A 19,328-nucleotide genomic window follows, 5' to 3' on the forward strand; every position below is an offset into this window, starting at 1 on the left:
GCCGATTTTAATAGGATCAGGTATGATTTGCCCAGAATGGATTTCTTTTAGGTAAATCTGCATCAGAGCAGTGGGACTCATTCAAGAAGGAAATAGGGAGAGTACAGGGCCAACATATTCCAGTAAAGACAAAGGGTGGGACCAACAAATCCAGGGAACAATGGATGTCGACGGATATACAGGATTGGATAAAGAGAAAAAAGGAGGCTTAAGGCAGATACTGAGGGCTCAAAATAGTGGGAAGTCCTAGAGGAGCATAGAATGTGTAGGGGAAAACTTAAAAAGGAAGTTAGGAGAGCAAAAAGGGGGCACGAAATAAACACTGGCAGGTAAAACAAAGGAAAATCCAAATTTATTTTACAAATACATTAAGAGTAAGAGGATAACCAGGGAAAGTGTAGGGCCCATTAAGGACCATAGTTGTAAGGTGTGTGTGGAGCTGGAAGACGTAGGTAGGGTTCTAAATGAATACTCTGTGTCAGCGTTCACAAGTGAGAGGGTATGCAAATCAGGTAGAAGGACTGTGATATAATTAAAGAAATTAGCATAGAAAGGGAGGAGGTTCTATGTGGTCTGGCAGGCTTAAAAGTACATAAATCTCCAGGCCCAGATGAAATGTTGAGTGAGGCAAGGGAGGAGATAGCAGGGGTGCTGGCAATAATTTTCAATGCCACTCTGGCCACAGACGAGGTGTCAGAGGACTGGAGGACAGCCAATGTGGTACCGTTATTCAAGAAGGGAGGAAGGGATAAACCAGGGAACTACAGGCCTGTCAGTCTAACCTCAGCGGTGGAGAAACTATTGGAAGCAATTCTGAGGGACAGAATTAATCTACATTTGGAGAGGCAGGGATTAATAAAGGACAGTCAGCATGGTTTTCTTAAGGGGAGGTCATGTCTGACCAATTTGATTGAATTTTTCGAAGAGGTGACCAGGTGTGTAGATGAGGGCAACATATTTGATGTAGTCTACTTGGACTTCAGCAAGGCTTTTGATAAGGTCTAGCATGGGAGACTGATAATGAAGGTAAGAGCCCATGGGATCCAAGACAATTTGGCAAATTGGATCCAGAATTGGCTGAGTGGCAGGAAGCAGTGGGTGATGGTTGAGGGGTGTTTTTGAGACTGGATGCCTGTGTCCAGTTGGGTTCCTTGCTGTTTATGGTATATATAAACGTTTTAGACTTGAATGTAGCAGGGTTGATAAGTAAGTTCGCGGATGACACGAAAATTGGTGGAGTGGTAAATAGTGAGGAGGATAGCCTTAGATTACAGGAGGATATAGACGGGCTGGTCAGATGGACTGATCAGCGGCAAATGGAAATTAATCTGGCCAAGTCTGAGGTGAAGCACTTGGGTTGGACAAACATGGTACAGGAATACACGATGAATGGTAGGACCCTGGGAAGTACTGATGATCAGTGGGACCTTGGTGTACATGTCCACTAGTCCCATAAGCTACTAGGACAGGTAGATAAGGTGGTTAAGAAGGCATATGGGAGACTTGCCTTTATTAGCCGAGGCAAAGAATATAAGAGCAGGGAGGTTATGCTGGAACTGTATAAGATGCTGGTTAGGCCACAGCTAGAGTATTGCATGCAGTTCTGGAATCTGCATTATAGGAAGGATGTGATTGCACTGGAGAGAGTGCAGAGGAGATTTACCAGGATGTTGCCTGGGTGGAGGGTTTTAGTTATGAGCAGAGGTTGGATAGACTGGAGTTATTTTCCCTGGAGCAGAGGACATTGAGGGGTAACATGTTTGAGGTGTATAAAATTATGAGGGGCATAGATAGGGTAGACAGGAAGGAACTTTTCCCCTTGGTGGAGGGATCAATAACCAGGGGGCAGAACTGTTCCCCTTGGTGGAGGGATCAATAACTAGGGGGCATAGATTTAAGGTAAGGGGCAGGAGGTTTAGAGGGGATGTGAGGAAGAATTTTTTCATCCAGAGCGTGCTGTGTATTGTGGGGAAGGGAGGTTGGCACAGAACATAAGAGGTCGACAGCCCAGAAAAAGGCCCTTCAGCCCATTGGGTCTGCGCCGGTCAAACAAGTACCTAACTATTCTGATCCCGTTTTCCAGCACCAGGCTGGGAATCTGGAACTCTCTGCCTGAAAGGGTGGTAGAGGCAGAAATCCTCATAACATTTAATAAGTATTTGGATGTGCACTTGAGATGCCATGGCATACAAAGCTATGGGCCTGGTGCTGGAAAATGGGATCAGAATAGTTAGGTACTTGTTTGACCAGCGCAGACCCAATGGGCTGAAGGGCCTTTTTCTGTGCTGTCCACCTCTATGACTCTATGTTCTGTGCCAACCTCCCTGCCCCACAATACACACACACAAACAGACTCCAGCAGAGCTCACTGGAAAGTGATTGCGTGGGGGTACTAGCTGATTGCCACCATTCCCTCCCCACCCATCCTTGCCCAAGAACAGTGATACCAACTGTAGCCCAGCTTCAAGAGACCAGCTCATTCAGCACAAGTCCAGGATCAAACAAAGGAACTATATCCAAATAGAGGCCTGTTAGGCAATAGGCCTTCGAGGAAACTTTGTGACTTTTCTATAAAATTAGATATACCTCATATTTTATTAGATCATTCTCGAAATGTAGGGTGGAATATTCCATTGTGAAGACTAAGTCTGATGGAGGGTGGAACAGTTAGTGTTTCCCACCAGGCGAGTGAACACGCGCGATCTCCGGCTTATGAGATCATTAATTATGCACCCACGAGGAGCTTGGCGAATTTTGTGGCGAGGTGCCCACCCTGCTGTTACCATATTAAATGGCACCCGGACAGACATTCACTCACTGCAGTCCAGGAGCTCCACACTACTCTTCCAGAGTCCTTGCAGCTGCACCTTGTACTGGAGAAGATCGCAGATGGGGGCAGCCACATTCCAGGATATAGGAGGGCACCTCTGGCATTGCCTTTCACTAATATCTAGATAAGAGCACTGCTGGCAATACACCCATGGTCTGGCCAGTGCTCGCCACTTTAGTGGTCCATGTTCACCAGCCTCTTGACCTTATAGAGGCCCCGTTGCCTCTTGCTGCTCAGGTCCTTGGCTCCTCCTGGCCCTATGCCAAATGGCAATGGGCCCTCCTTCTCTTCATCTGGATGAGAGCCATCACTAAGGCAGGATTGCCTGCAGCCTGCACCATTGATGCCTCACCTCAGTGGATGTGTGAATGATTTTAAATGATACATTACGTGAACATCTATTTTCAGGTTTCCCCTCCATCGCAAAGCCAGTAACCCAGCATTAAGCCTTCCACCTGGCCCCTGTTTAGACATGGCATCCCCACCCCACCCCACCCCTTCCAGATAAATGACATCCTGAAGGACCAGAGATGGGTGTTCCTCCTGTTCATATATGAATGTGTATGGAGATATGTTCTTTGAGCAGAGTGGTGAGAGCCACATGCAAGCAGTCTCACTCGGACACTTTTTCACTTGTCTCCACTACTCTTGAAACTCTATAGAAAGACCATTGCCTTAGCAGCATAGAAAGACTAACCATATGATCCCTCATCAGTCATTACCATTCACCCAGGAGGATGGAGGTTTGGAGTCGCAAGTTGGTTGCCCTCCACCAGCTGTGCCCCTTGGAGGCATTCCACCTCCCTCCCTGCCACTGACTGCAGCCAGTGGCAAATGGCACAGAATGAATAGCAGCTCCCCACCTTGCTGAAATTTCTGTTATGAGGCCTGAGTTGGGAGCAAACCTGCTGCAATGTGGGCTTCATCAAAGACAGGAGAACACGACTCAGCATCTTTGACATCCAGTCACGTAATAATTATTAGGGCGTCCTTTAGTCGGCCATTTATGCTGACCCCCACTCAAAGATCCTCCTCCCACCTTGAGAGATCTGACTGATTCACCAATGCGTGGTCAAGGTCAATTTGGAAAAACGGTGCACATCGTCTTTCAAATTCACTTCACTATGTTCTAAAATTCCCTGTCACCTACCAACTTGCTCCCATCACCACAGACCCAACAAACATCACCATTTCTCTCCTCTCTTTCACCCTTCTCCGTTACCCTGGACCTTATCGTGATCCACCTCAACATGCCTTTCCTCTCCTTAGCGTTACCACCCGTTACTGTCCCTATGCCCACCCTGACCCTGCCCCCTCCCATTATCTGAGCCACGTCTTATCCTGCTCTGTGACCCATCCAATGAGACCTTCTCCGACCAGACTCTCACCCTAGACTTCCAACCCTGCACTTCCTGCACTAATTGTGACTGTTCCCTCCTATCACCAGTACCCGAGGTTCTCCCCCCAGGAAAAACACCCCCCCTCTAAAACACCTCCCCTTCCCTAGACACTCTCCCCACCCTTTCCACATAAGCCTGCCTCCCCTGTCCATCCTTAGCTCCACTCAACCCAGCCCCCACACCATTCCAGCCTTCGCCTGCCTACCTTTGTCCAGCCTTGGCGCAGTGTTTGCTAAAGGCACTGGAGGAAATTTACGCGAGGTCCCGCAGAAGGAGAAAGCAACTTCTATGGAGCTCAAAATTGTGGAGAAGGTGAAGCTCACCAGGTGCAAACCACTAAGTCATGAAACTGAACATTCTAAATTCTCGCTGGTAGGTAACTTAATTTGAAGGACAAACTTAGTTCTGGCAAGGTGGCCTTTTAATTAGCATGCATGAGATGCTAATGAATGCAAATATGCTTCCCGACATTGCTCATCAGGAAACTCAACCCACCTTTAACCTGCCTTGAAAACTGGGAGAGAAAAATTCAGAGTTTATCCCGCTGTCAGAAAACTAGTTTTTTTTTGCCCCCGTCAAATTACATGCACCTGTCCACCACAATTCCCACTGCTAGCGGGAGCGGGATATTCCACCCATAGACATCATTGGCAAGGCTGGTATTCACTGCCTATCTCCAACTGCCTATTTGACACAACTGAGTATTAGGTCACTTCAGAGGGCAGTCAATGGTCAACCACATTTATATGAGACTGGAGTTATATGTAGGCCAAAGAGGTAATGATGGCAGGTTTTTTTCCCTAAAGGGCATGAAAGAGACAGTTGGGATTTTATGACAATCCAACAGCTTCACAGTCACTTTGATATCAGATTTTTATTTCTAAATTCAAATTCTTAAACTGCAATGGAGGGATTTGAATGCATTCTCTGGATAATTAGTCCAAGCTTCTGGATTACTAGTCCAGTAATGTAACCATTATGCTGCATTATCTCCTACTTACCCACCTTTCCAAAAAGGTAACTAGTTAATGGAATGAATTAGGAGACATGTGGGAATATTTTCAGTCATTTTAGCAAAGACATAGATACAAGTATAACTGAGGCTTGCCCACGTAAGGATGTGTAGTTCTTAGGATGTTAGGGTAAAGTAGGGGAAACAACTCATTGTTGTTTCTGGGACCTCAATGCACTAAAGTAAAAAGTAAAATATTGAATGTGCATTGCTTTAATAGCACCTTATATGAGTACCTGCTCCCCACTGTGTAGCAAAACATCATTCCTCAGTTGATAAGTTAGCCAGTATTGCTTGCAAACTCAAGGTTAGGAGATAGAGAAGGCAGGGTAACATGTGAATACAGTGCACCACTGGGCTATTCCATACTTAGATTACAGATCGAAATGGAAAAGCTATGACTTTAAAGAAAAAAAATCAAAGTTGAAAGGAATGAAATGATTATTTTAAAACTTTAAATTAAACAATATAAAGTCAGCTGGACCTGTCCTTCCCTACTTTCAGGATTAAATTGGAATGAAATTGATCAACTTTATGACCTGAAACAGAATCGGTCTTCAGCAAGAGGGTTTAAAGGTCAAACACCTACAGATTACTGTACACTGACTACATCAATTTAAGAACATTGACCCTTAATCCAATCCTCCAAAGGCTATTAACCTTCATCACTGCGTATGCCACAACAGTTAAAGTCAAAAAGTGCCATCTGGTTACTGACTTGCTAATGTGGGCTTGTCTCACTGGAAAAAGCTGTTAAATCAGTCAGTACAGAAGTACTGTGCTTCTCTAGACAAGGTCTACGTAAGTCAGGGACCTACGACAAAGTGTTAGTGTGGTTCAAGTTACATTTTTTGATCCTGCATGCATTATACTGTCTACCTTCTCCTTATATATCTTCATTCTTCTAACACCATTCTCCAATTTAAAAGCCTGATGGGCAAGCAGTTTGCTCAAAGCCTCACTGCCAATGGTACTTTTACCGGCATAGGTAACGGAACAGCTTTCAATTACGCATGAGGGGAAAATTGCCGATAAGAAAAAAGAACTTGTACTTACTGAGTGCCTTTCATAATCTCAGGGCAACCCAATGTGCTTTACAGCCAAATAAGAAGTTGCGAAGGGTATTTACTGTTGCGATGTAGGAAATGTAGCAATTTGTATGCAGCAAGGTCCCACAAGCAGCAGTGAGATTAATGACCAGGTTATTTTTAAAGCAATTGTTTAGGGATAAATATTGTTCAGGACACTGTGGTGAACTTCCCTGTTCTTCAAAATAGTGCTGTGGAATCCACCTGTGCAGACGGGCTTTGATTTCACAGCTCATCTGAAAAGCCAATGAAACGTCCATTGACGATCAGAAACTCATTGTGCTGAGGGTACACACATTTTGCCAATTAGTGGAACAGCATGATGATACAACAAACTAACATACCATCTGTCTCTCTTGAACCACAAAAAAGGAGCTTGATGAATATTTTTTTAATGCTTTAAGTTTTACCAAAAAATCCCAGCTTAACCAATGGGCAATTTGGAAAAGCACCACCTAGTGCAGCATTGCACCATACAGTCCAGTAAGCCTAGGATTTGACCCTTGCTTTGTGTAGTATAAGCTAACCTAAGCTTGGGAGCTGCATTGACCTCAAAGATCATAAATGGGGTGGGGAAAGATATGGTGAAAAAAAAGGTCCTCTGCAGATTTCTGTCCGCTAACCACTTCTGGAAAGTGCGAACATGTCAAATGAGAACAGGACTACCCAGCTGCAGCTGAATAGCCGACCAACACCATAGAAGCTCATGCAAGAAGAATGATCAATTGATTGAGATACAAGAGACTGCCAGCCCCTGCAGCAAGAGTTGAAAACTTCAGCAAAAGAGAAAGGCAAGGAAAGTAAAAGAAAAGAGCCAGATCATGAAACAGATCAAATCCTGCTCCTTAAACTCAGAATTCCAACAAAGTTTAATTCCAAGTTATGGAAGAAGTTCTTTATTTAGTTTGAGAAATTGATGGAGGCTGACTAATTTTGAATTAATCTTACTAATGGGATATTAATAATTTATGCCCATTAGCATCACCATTATAATTCAACCCAGTTATAAAATAAAATTTAAAAAGAAAACCATTTAGACTTGTTAAGAGAATATTGTTCAGGTTCGTATGGATTACAACTTTCCCTTGTTGGAGAATAACTGTTGGTGAATGTCAGACACTGGGATGAAAAGGGTTAATCAGAACATCAGGAGAGATTCAACGGGGTAAAGTCACATTGTGACAAGTCATGCCTGAAATCCATGGACCTCTCTAAGCTCTTATGACCATCATTGCTATAAGCTCTCAGCTATTTTAAAGATTCCAACTTGCATGAGGTATTTTTCATAATTTTCTATTAGTTTCGTTATGCGTTTTCACTGCTGCTGCCATTGGATCTCCATTTTGAAATAAGTATTTTCTCCTGTCTCCAGGCTTTAATTGTGGCTATGTGGCAGGAGGAGGTGTTGTAGTAGGGCAAAGAGAGCTAATAATCAAGGATAAAAATATGGTAACAGGATCAAAAGGCCTGATTTGAAATCTCATTTCAGAAAAGACATGCATTCCTATAGTGTCTGTCACAGCCTCAGGAGATCCTAAAATGCTTTACAGCCAATGAAGCACTTTTTAAAGTGTAGTCATAGAAAGGAATAGTGTGTAATAGAATAGAATGGTTAAAGCACAGAAGGAGGCTATTCATCTAGTTGAGTCCATGCCAGTTCTCTGCAAAAGCAACTTAGCTAGTCCCACTCTCCTGCCCTTTTCCTGTAACCCCACAATATCTTTTCCCTTCAGATTATTATCTAATTTTCTTTTCAAATCAAAATTGAATCTGCCTCCATCACACTCTCAGGCAGTGCATTTCAGATCCTTACTATTCACTGCAAAACAGTTTTGCATGCTGATTTTGGTTCTTTTGTCAACCACCTGAAATTAATATCCTCTGATTTTTGACCCTTTTGCCGAAAGGAACAGCTTCTCTCTATCTAGTCTGATTTTGAACACCTCTATCAAATCTCCTCTCAACTTTCTCTTCTAAGGAGGAAACTTGGTGTCTCCAATCTATTCAGATTGCTCAAGTTCCTCATCCCTGGGACCATTCTTGTGAATCTTTTCTGCGCTCTCTAATGCCTTCACATCCTTCCTAAAAGTGTGTTGCTCACAACTGGACACAATACTCCAACTAGTGTTTGATAAAGGTTCATTGCGATTTCCTTGGCTTTATACTCTATGTCTAGATTTATAAAGCCCAAGATCCCATATGCCTTTTAAACCACTTCTTCAACCAGCCACCTTCAACGATTTGTGCACATATATGCTCAGGTCTCTGTTCCTGTACCACCTCCAGTTTAGATTGACTCTCCTCGTCCTACCTACCAAAAAGTCATCCTGCCCCATTTCCGCTCCTTACTCTGTCACCATATTCCTCTTATTTAATATATTCGTTCATGTGGGCATCGCTAGCTGAGCCAGCAATTATTGCTCATTGCCCTTGAGAACTGACTTGGTTTGAAATGGCTTGCTAGACCATTTTGGAGGGGTTTTTTTGAGATAGTCAGCCGTATTGCTGTGGAGTCACATGTAGGTAAGATAAGGCCAGCAGATTTCCTTCCCTAAAGGACATTAGTGAACCAGATGGGTTTTTATGACAATTGACCGTGGTTTCATGGTCATCATAAGACTGGTAATTCCATATTTTTTAAAAATTGAATTCCAATTCACCACCTGCTGTGGTAAAATTCAAACCCAGGTCCCTAGAGCATCACCCTGAGTATCTGGAGTAATAGTCTGGCGACAATACCACTACCTCCCCTGTCGCTTGCTCAGTTACCCTCTCCCCATTACCGTTCCTTACTCCATCACCCTCTCCCATTCTTGCTCCTCACTCTGTCACCCTTTCTCCATTCCCATTTTTTAGCCACTCACCCTGCTCCTTATTCCAACTTACTGCACTACTCCTGCTCTTTAAAGATTCCAATTCTTCAAAACACCACCACTGGCACCCTGGCCCACATGAAATTGAATTTGTCTTTAACCCTCATGAACTCCAATTGTTGTTGTGCTTCAACACATCAAATCCAAAGTCCTCATCCTCACTTACACATTCCTCCATGATTTCACCCATTCTTCTCTTCTTTAATCTGTTTTGCAATTTTTCTTGGGTATCTTTTAAATCACTGCTTCTTTTAGTACTCAGCCTCTGTGTCAAGTTTTCCCTCAGGCATAACACAGGTCAGAACAGGGCAAGGCTTGTACTCCATACTAATCTTCATTCTGCCTTGTCTGAATGACATGGAATTTAGTACTGTGAACTCAAACTCACTTAGGAAGTAGTTTAAGAATGCCTTGAGCTCAATTCACAAAGGACAATTTTGCTAACAAATAGCTCCAGTTCCAAAGAAGAGACATGTTGGACTCAAAACGTTAACGATGTTTGTTGCTCCACAGATGCTGTCTGACCTGCTGAGATTTTCCAGCACTTTTATTCTAAAAACAATAGTTCCGGTCCATCAGTTGGATCCTTACACTAAAAACAATAGTTCCAGTCCTTCAGTTGGATCCTTATACTAAAAACAATAGTTCCAGTCCATCAGTTGGATCCAATCCCTAGTTCTACAGTCAAAAGGTCAGTATATTAACCCAATGAGCCATCCAGCCCTTTATCATTTTCTCATTCAATGGCAATCAATCTGCATTGACAAGAGAAGTTACAAAAACTTTCAGAAAGGGTTTACCTATTTAGCTTTGGACCTCGTTTCCTTATCCGGCTGCCTCATTTACACTGCATTATATTTGCTGTATTTGTTTTTAATCATACAGCTTGATTGATAATATGCCTGCTGTGTAACTAATGTGTTCAAATCTCTGCCATGTTCTACAATACAATTTATTTCTTCTTATCCATCTGTTGATCTTCATATATGCAAACGTTCACTGAATATTTGAAAGAAAAGTGAAAAATTATTGTTCTCTTTCTACTACTGTGAGGGGCACTGTAGCAGTAGGCCACTAATTAAGATAGTCAAGATATGGAATATATGGCTAGAAAGGATGTAGCTCAATTTAAATTACTTCCCTAACCCCCTCCCCACATCCACACCTTCCTCTCCTTTTTTAAGATCGCCTCAAAACCCACTTTTCCGCTGAAGCATTTGGTCACCTCATTGTCATATTCCCTTCTATAGTTTACATTAGTTTTTTTTAAACTACACTTCTAAAGAGCTTTGATATGTTTTCCTATATTAAAGGTGCTATATCAATGCAAATTGCTTCTGCATTGCAAGTTGGGGAGGAAAGGTCAGCAAGTAATATATCAACAATCAGCACTAGGTCATTTCAAGGCCACTAATTTGCCAGACATCTCGGTAGTTCTTTTTTTAAATTCATTCATGGAATGTGGATGTCGCTGGCTAGCCAGCATTTTATTGCCCATCCCAAATTGCCCTTGTTCAGAGGACATTTAAGAGTCAACCACATTGCTGTGGGTCTGGAGTCACACATAGGCCTGACCAGGTAAGGACGGCAGATTTCCTTCTCCAAAGGGCATTAGTGAACCAGGTGGGTTTTTACAACAATCGACAATGGTTTCTTAGTCATCATTAGACTTTTAATTCCAGATTTTTTTTTATTGAATTTAAATTCCACCATCTGCCATTGTGGGATTCGAACCCAGGTCCCCAGCGCATTACTCTGGGTCCCTGGATTACTAGTCTAGCAACAATACCTCCCCCATGTTTGATGTGTGCACAAGTGAATTTAGCCCAAGCAGCTGAGTGTTAAAAATCTGATAGTCCACAATTCTCTATACTGTGCTATGAAATAGCCTGGAGGTAATCATTTATCGTAATTACTTACATTTCATGATTTACATGGCTGGCTTTGAAAGGAGGGAGAAAAAAAATCATATTGTATGAAAATTGAGCTAAGTAAGCGTTTTGCCTCTGACCTGCAAATTACAGAATATTCCCCATGTACCAGTGATGAGAGCTGGTGCTTTTCCATTCTCTACATTACAGGCACGTAATACTATTGAGATACCACAGATAAAGGAATCTGCCACTGTGATTAACCCAATCTCAGCGAGCAAAGTTAATCAGGAATGATCTTAAAAAAAAATTGGCATCTAACTCTTTTAAAAAGACTAAAAAAAAATGACTAGCTTTATTTAAGAGCTCCAGAATTGAATTATAAAACACATCCGTGCTTATTCCAGGGATGAAACTAAAATCACAGGCATACCCTTGGGTGCTATCGGCCTCAAATGACCCTCTCTGGCTTTCAGTGTCTGAGTAGCAGTGACAATCCCTATCACTTTCCGCTGTTTCTCACTGACTGCTTTGTAATTTGTCTACCCAGAGATTGAGACGTGTGCAAGAGTTTCATTTCTAGAAACTCCTGAGAAGTGCAATTGTCACTTTGGTAAGTTTTTTGAGGTGGGTGGAGCGGCGAATGGGTGCGAGACAATTGACCCTGTCTTATTCAAGCCCAAACTCTCACTAGTCCTGTGTTCAGCAGTTCCAGGCAGGGTGTGCCTAAACAGGCATTAAGTCTGACTCAGTCCAAATACTACCACTGATACAGGTAAATGGACCAAATTCATGATACAGCCAGCCATTTGCACAATTAACTGTAATTAACTTTAATTTAATTCTTAAAGTCCTTTTTAATCCCTTCATCTGATTGCAATGCAGCAACAGAAGTTTGTACAGATTGGCTTAGATGAAGTAGAGTGGGAGGAGGCTCATGTGGAACATAAACACTGAAAGAGACTAGTTGGGCTGAATGGCCTGTTTCTCTGTGGTACAAATTCTATCTAATCTGGAATTCAATTAACAGGGTGTAAATTAATTTTAAGAAAGGAAATAGTTGGATCTAAAAGGAAATATAAAACACTTGTAAAGTAAAACAGTTCCAACATATTACAGCAGAGTGAAGGAACGTACACGTCTCTGAACTCCCTAATCTTACCTGTGATCAGTAAAGGTTACTGCAATATTCTTTGATCAGCAGTCAAACAGGGAAGTCTGAAACCTTCCTCTCATTGTACAATGGTAGTGAGTGAATGTGCTGGCATTCATATAACAATTGCACTTACGTTGCATTTCATATCTCAAAGAACTTTATACACAATAACTTTTGAAGAAAAGTTATAAACTAAGCAGACAAAAAGAAGTTAATCAGCATTCACAAAGTCACACAACAACTTGCATTTCTTTAGTGCCTTTAAAGTAGTAAGTGTCCCATGTTTCGCAGAAGACCTCAGAAGCTGAAGGCATGGTGGCCAATTGTAGAAACAGATAAAATCAAGGATGTGCAAGAGGGCAGAATTGGGGGAGCCCAGAGATTGTTAAAGGCTTTGGGGCTGGAAAAGGTTACAAAGATAGAAAGTGGTGATGTTATGGAGGGTTTTGAAAACAAATATGAGCATCTTAAAATTGAGGTGTTGCTCAACTGTAAACCAATGTAGGTCAGCGAGCACAGGGGTGATATTAAACGAGGCTTGGTGCGAGTTAAGACACAAGTACATATGATCAAGTTGCACAGGTAACAATCAGATGAATTATCAGCTTTTTATTTGCTGGCATTGGCCATGAGAACTGCTTGCTGTTTTTCCCAATTGTAGAATGGGATTTTTGACATCTACCTGAACTCCCAGAGCAGGCACGCAGGACTTTTAATTTAACACTTCATTCCCCAAAATGGAATGGGTACCTGCTCTATTACAATTCCACATTGGCAAAGCCTGGTGCAAATTCACTGTGTGGCAAGCAGCTTGGTCCGTTAAAGCCCTATAGATTGTGAATGAATAGGATGTTGTAGTGTAAGGTAAGCATCAATTGCTTTCCATTGTGTGGTATTGTAATGATGAGTTGAATGGTCTCCTTCTGTGCTGCATCATTCTATGATTGTGTGAAATTGCACGGCAAGTCCCAACCAAATAATCTGGATGAGCTGCTGGCGCATGGTGCGCCTCCACACTGGTCCATCTGCCTTGCTGTCAGCAATTCTAGCGTCAACCCTACCCATTCACTACAGATCAATTTCAGCTAGGGTGCCTAAAGCAGAAAGTAGACCCCCTTCATTTACATATGCAAGGGACCTAATGCGAGTTCAGGTAGCAGCAAAGGAAACAGGACGTCAGCTGCCAAAACTGTGCCTTTTTGTTCTCATTTTACACCCATGAAATGGAGCAACAAGGTTCAATTTCTACCCCATGACAACCCCCCTTGCTCTCTTTGAGGGTACTGCAAGATTGCATTTTCACTGCGCTTCCTAGCATCATTACTGTAAACCCGCAAAATATAAAGGGTATGCAATTTTCCTCACAAATAAAACTCCTATTCAGTGGTGGCACTTCTCAGTTAAGGAAGCTTGCAATCTTATATCAGCTCACAAATATATTGATGCGCATTACTGAATTTAACAACAGACACGGTTACATTTCAAAGATACAACTGTCAAAGCCTGAGATGACATTGATAAGATGCTTCAGATTTGTGATTGTAGCTTAAGTCTTTGAAACCTCTTCAACTGTCACCCTGTCAACAGTGTGCGTACCATAAGCGTATTGGCAGTTTCCAAAGATGGGCTTATTCCTGGTTTCTCTGTTCCCTCAGTAGGAACACTACTTCTTTGATGGAGATATGGCTCCATTCATCTCTCAAAAATTCTAATGTTCAGTGACTGCTCAGCAGCTTTTAAACCATTTTGCAAACAAAAGAGTATAGGTTGGCATTCTCGCATCAGAGGACACATTGGTACAGGAAGTAGAAAATCAACACCGTTGTCAGCAGAAATCACACTCCTGAAGTTGGGTACATGGCAGAGTGAACTTGGCTCTGCCACTGCTGGGAATGTTTGAAGCAGACAGTGGGAGGAAAAATGGAGAAGTGTACCAACATAATTTATCTTGATTAACATAGGTGGATACATCTTAGTGGCAAAGGAACAAAATAAAATGGTTTCTAGCTCAAATGTGACCAGCTTGTGATGAAATGGATTTCTTGATTTGCTGCCCTGTAGGGAAGGGAAGGAACATAGAAGATTTGCTTAAATGTATTCAAGGTATCTGGCACGCCTTTGCTATTCCCTGCTAACACTTGAAAACAAATATGAACAATGTAAAACTTGGCTTCTCATGAGTTTCTGTGGACAGTGAGATTATTGAGGACTGAGGGATTTGTATTGTGAGGCTCTAAGGTCAGCTGTGTATGAACAGCTGCCTCTGTTATTCAGAGTTAAGAAATACTCTTGAGTGATGGGATACTGAAATGTATTACATAATCCCATCATAGGAGCCTAGCAAAAGGTTTCACTTATTAATCAGACACCCAGGATACCATTCACTTTCAATCAGTGCACATCAAGAATGCTAACATTTTCTGAATGCCATTTTTAAATGCAAAGTAGCTTTTTATCGGTTGTCCAAAAATTTAAAGAATGCATAAAACAAAATGCAATTCCTTGCATTTATGCAGTATCTCAGGTTAATTAAACGTACAGCTATGGCTGGGTGTGTTAAACCAAGGGTGGATTGTACATTGTACCATGCGCATAGTGATAAGCACAGATATTTGTAAAGTTTTGGAAAAGTTTAACTTGTTTTTCAAAAGAAAAAAATGTTCCCATTCAGTTCCTACCTTTTCCCGTTTCAGCTTCGCTGGCTCCTCAACTGACAGGAGTGCTTTGTAGTAGGAACTCCGCTCTGCAGTAAAGTGGACCTTTGAGAGAGAGTTCTCCACGAGGGCGACGGAAAGGTTGACTCCATCTATATGCAACCAGCCAATGAAATTACCGGCTTTATCCATGCTTTCCACCTCTACCTCCACCTAAAATTGGAATAAAAATTTAGTATTTTATTGAACCGATTTACAGAAACCTCAAGTTCTTAATCAAAAGCCGAATCCTTCTTTAAAAATGCCCAAGTCACAATTGCTACAATAGAAAACAGAAGTGTATTAAGTACAAAGCAGAACTGTTTGTGCCTAAAGGCAGTTATTTGTTCTTAGAATGCAGGTGACATGAGAAAACAGTTTATATTGCTCATTCCTAGTTGCCTTAAGGGCATTAAGAGTCAAATAGGTAGTGTGGGACTGGACTCACCATGTAGACCAACAACAACTTATTTATATAACATCTTTAATAGAAAGAAACACCCCCATGGTGCTTCACAAAGTATGACACCGAGCTACATAAGGAGATATTAGGTCAGATGACCAAAAACTTGGGCAAAGAGGTAGGTTTTAAGAAGTATCTTAAAGGAGGAAAGTGAGGTAGTGGGGGTGAGGTGTAGGATGGGAATTCTGGAGCTGGAAACACAGCCACCAGTGGTAGAGTAATTATGATTGTGAATGCACAAGAGGAGTTACATTAGCTATTTTCCAATCTAATGGAGCCATCCTGGAACCTAGTGAATTTTGGAAAATTAGAACCAATGCATGAACTATCTCACTAGCCACTTCTTTTAAGACCCTGGGACAAAGTCCGTCAGGACCTGGGGACTTAGCAAATTGTTGGAATTGCGGGTTGCCAAATACCACTTCCTTGGTGATTGTACTTATTCAGAGTTTCCTAACTCCCTTTCAATTCCTGATTTACAGCTATTTCTGCGATGTTTCATGTATCCTTTATAGAGAAGACCAATACAAAGTACCTAATCAATTCATCTGCCATCTCCTTACTTTCCATTATTAACTCCCTAAACTCACTTTCTATAGGACTAACGCTCACCTTGTTAACTCTTTTTTTAAATACCTATAGAAACTCTTACAGCTAACATTTTCTTGTACTCTAATTTTTCCCTCCTTATTAATTCTGTAGTAATTATTTGCTGCTTTTTATACTCTGTCCAATCTTCTGACCTACCACCCAGCTTTGCGCAATTATATGCTTTTTCTTTAAGTTTGATACTATCTTTAACTTCTTTAGTTAACGACGAAAGGTGGATTCTCCCCTTGGAATCCTCCTTTCTTGTTGGCATGTATCTAATCTGCATATTCTGAAATATCCCCTTGAATGTCTGCCATTGCATTTCTATTGACCTGTCCCTTAACTGAAATTGCCAATTCACTTTCGCTAGCTCTACTTTCATGCCCTAGTCATAGAACCACTCTTTTCTTCCTCAAACTGATGATCACTGCTACCTAGGAGCGCCTTCACTATGAGGTCATTAATTTATCCTATCCCATTGCATAATACCAGGGCTAGTATAGCCTGCTCCCTGGTTAGCTCCACAGCATGCTGATCTAAACAAATTATCCCAAAAGCATTTTAAGAATTTGTCATCTACGCTACCTTTGCCATTTGGTTGTTCCAGTCAATATGTAGATTAAAATCCACGATAATCGCCGTACCTTCCTAAGGAGCTCCTACTATTTGTTCTTAGATATCCCACCTTACTATGTCATTACTGTTAGAGCACGTGTACACTATTCCCACAAGTAACTTCTTGCCTTTATCATTCCTCATCGCTACCCAAACCGCTTCTATATTCTGGTTTCCTGAACTTAGGTCATCCTTCTCTATTGTGTTAATATCAGCCTTAATTAACAGAGCCAGCCCTCCACCTTTTCTCAACCTCCTATCCTTTCTAAAGGTCACATAAAATTCAATTTCCAGGTTGTAATTTATGCCATTCTGTAGTCATGTCTCTGTAATAGCTATCAGATCATACTAAGTCATTTCTATTTGCACTATCAGTTCATCTGTTTTGTTTCGAATGCTATGTGCATTCAGATACAGAGGCCTAAGATTTGTCCTTTTATTATTTTTGTAATCTCTAGCCTTATCTGTTGGTTTACTCTTAGACTTGTACTCTCTGTCCCTTCCTGTCAAAGTCTGTTTATCATTTCCCATATTAATACCTTCCACTCTTACCTTGTCTCTACTCTTTGATACACCACATCATCTCGCATTTGATCCTTTGCTCCCAATTATTTAGTATAAATCCCTTTCTACTTCCCTAGTTATGCAATTTGCAAGAACACTCATCCCAGCATAGTTCAGGTGTAGACCATCCCAACGATACAGCCCTCACTTTCACCAGCACTGGTGCCAGTGCCCCCTTCTCCCACACCGGTCTTTAAGCCATGCATTCATCTCTCTAAATTTATTTGCCCTATGAAAATTTGCACGTGGCTCAGGTAATAATCCAGAGATTATTACCTTTGAGTTCTGCTTCTTAATTTGGTACCTAGCTCCTCATACTGGCTATGCAGAACCTCTTTCTTTGTCCTGCCTATGACATTGGTAGCTACATGGACAAGACAACTAGATCCTCCCCCTCCCACTGCAAGTTCCTCTCCAGCCCTGTGCAGATGTCCTGAACTCTGTCACCCGGCAAGCAACACAGCCTTCTGGACTCTTGCTCTTTGCTGCAGAGAACAGTGTCCAAAGCCCTAACTGTACTGTCACCTGCTATCACTACATTCCTGTTTGCTCCCCCCGCTCGAACGGCTTCCTGTACAATGGTGCCACAACCAGTCTGCTCATCCACTTTGCAGGCCTTGCTTTCATCCAACAGGTTGCGTCAGAGTGGCTGGCTACAAAAGAATCATGCGCACTTCAGAAGTATTTCCATTGTATTTGATTCATTTTGACATGTTCAGTGAGAAGTAATCACTTGCAATAAAACTCCAAGTCTTTTATTTTTTGCAGCCTTGCAAAAATTAATTACATGGAATCATATAGAAACACGACATTCGGCCCAACCAGTCCATGTTTAAGCTCCACTTGAAATTCCTCCCATCTTTCATCTAAATGTAAATAAGTTTTGTGTTGTGGAATTGTGTCCATTAGGAACTGGGTTAAAAGTGCTTCAAACTGATTTTTTACATCCTCTCAGCCAGCCATGACCTCAGTCCAGACTGATTTGCAGTCAAGAGGTGAACAGTGTTCCAATATACCACATGATCCATGCCCTAAGTGTATATTTTTTTTAATTGATTCTACACAGGCAAATTCAGCAAAGAGAAATGACAAGGAGGAGTTAATGAGTCTGATGGCATAAGCAGAAGGAATTAACACCAACAGATATGATTGTTAATCCGAGTGTGTCATCAACCATTTCTTTTCCTGGTTTTGCATGAATTAATTTATGTCTTTTACAGCATCAATATTCCTGACACACTTAGAGTGACTAAAATGCTTTTTCAAAAAAAAACAAAAGTAAGTCTCCCTGCCCACTATCACTGCAAATTGTGCCAATTAGGTTTTAAAGTCAAAATGAACAACACATGAGCCATGAGGCAAGGTGGGGGCGGGGGGCGGCGTGTGTGGAAGGAGCTGAAGAGTCAGACGAGGGCAAGCGAGTGGGGACGAGTGAGAGGGCGAATTAAAAGAATCAAGATCAAGTAAGGAAGGACAGGGTGAGTGGTGTAGGAAAAGGAAGTAAATACCTGTAGTGCATATTGAGCAAGAGGACATGCGAATGGCAAAAGGGAAGAGAGAATGCATGAGTAGAGAGAATGAAAGGGAGTGGGAAAAGGAAAAAATGTAGGAGAAAAGGAATATATGAAGAGAAAACAGTGAACAAAATAAAAATGTCAATGGTGATCAAGTTTAAGCCCATTCCCCAACTGATTCTATACAAAAAGATGACATCAATCATGAAATATTTGCAGCGAGTTGTTAGAATCTGGAATGCACTGCCTGAGAGCATGGTGGAGGCAGATTCAATCAGGCTTTCAAAAGGGAATAGGATATCTATGTGAAGTGAAAGAAATTGTAGGGCTATGGCAGAAAATATGGGGGAGTGGGACCAACATGGTTACTCTGGCAAAAAGGAGGACACAGCAGGTCAAATGGCCTCCTGTGCTGTAACCATTCCACATGACGCAGAAAGCACAAATTTCACTACAACATCCACTAACCATTCCTCACTAAGTATTCTTCTTTCTCACTCTTCCTTAGTTAACTGGAACTGAAATACAAATAGCTTTCAAAATTAAACTTCTTTCAAAAACATTATACATATTTCTCTTCCCTGACAGAAAGATTCAAGTTAAATCATTGTCTCTTCCATTTAAAAAACACTTCTGTTAAAAAAAACAGTAAAATAGT

The 19,328-nt window shown here is 41.7% G+C and overlaps 1 protein-coding gene across 1 annotated transcript in view; it reads right to left on the reverse strand.

Annotated features, from left to right (window-relative positions):
• Positions 1-19,328, reverse strand: part of snd1 (staphylococcal nuclease and tudor domain containing 1) — a 946,160-nt gene that overhangs the window by 240,169 nt on the left and 686,663 nt on the right. Inside the window, exon 17 of the mRNA XM_041202041.1 lies at positions 14,909-15,097. Coding sequence (XP_041057975.1) covers positions 14,909-15,097 — 189 coding nt within the window. The remainder of the gene's footprint in view (positions 1-14,908; positions 15,098-19,328) is intronic.

This window comes from Carcharodon carcharias, chromosome 13 (genome assembly GCF_017639515.1).
Source record: "Carcharodon carcharias isolate sCarCar2 chromosome 13, sCarCar2.pri, whole genome shotgun sequence".
NCBI classification, from domain to species: domain Eukaryota; kingdom Metazoa; phylum Chordata; class Chondrichthyes; order Lamniformes; family Lamnidae; genus Carcharodon; species Carcharodon carcharias.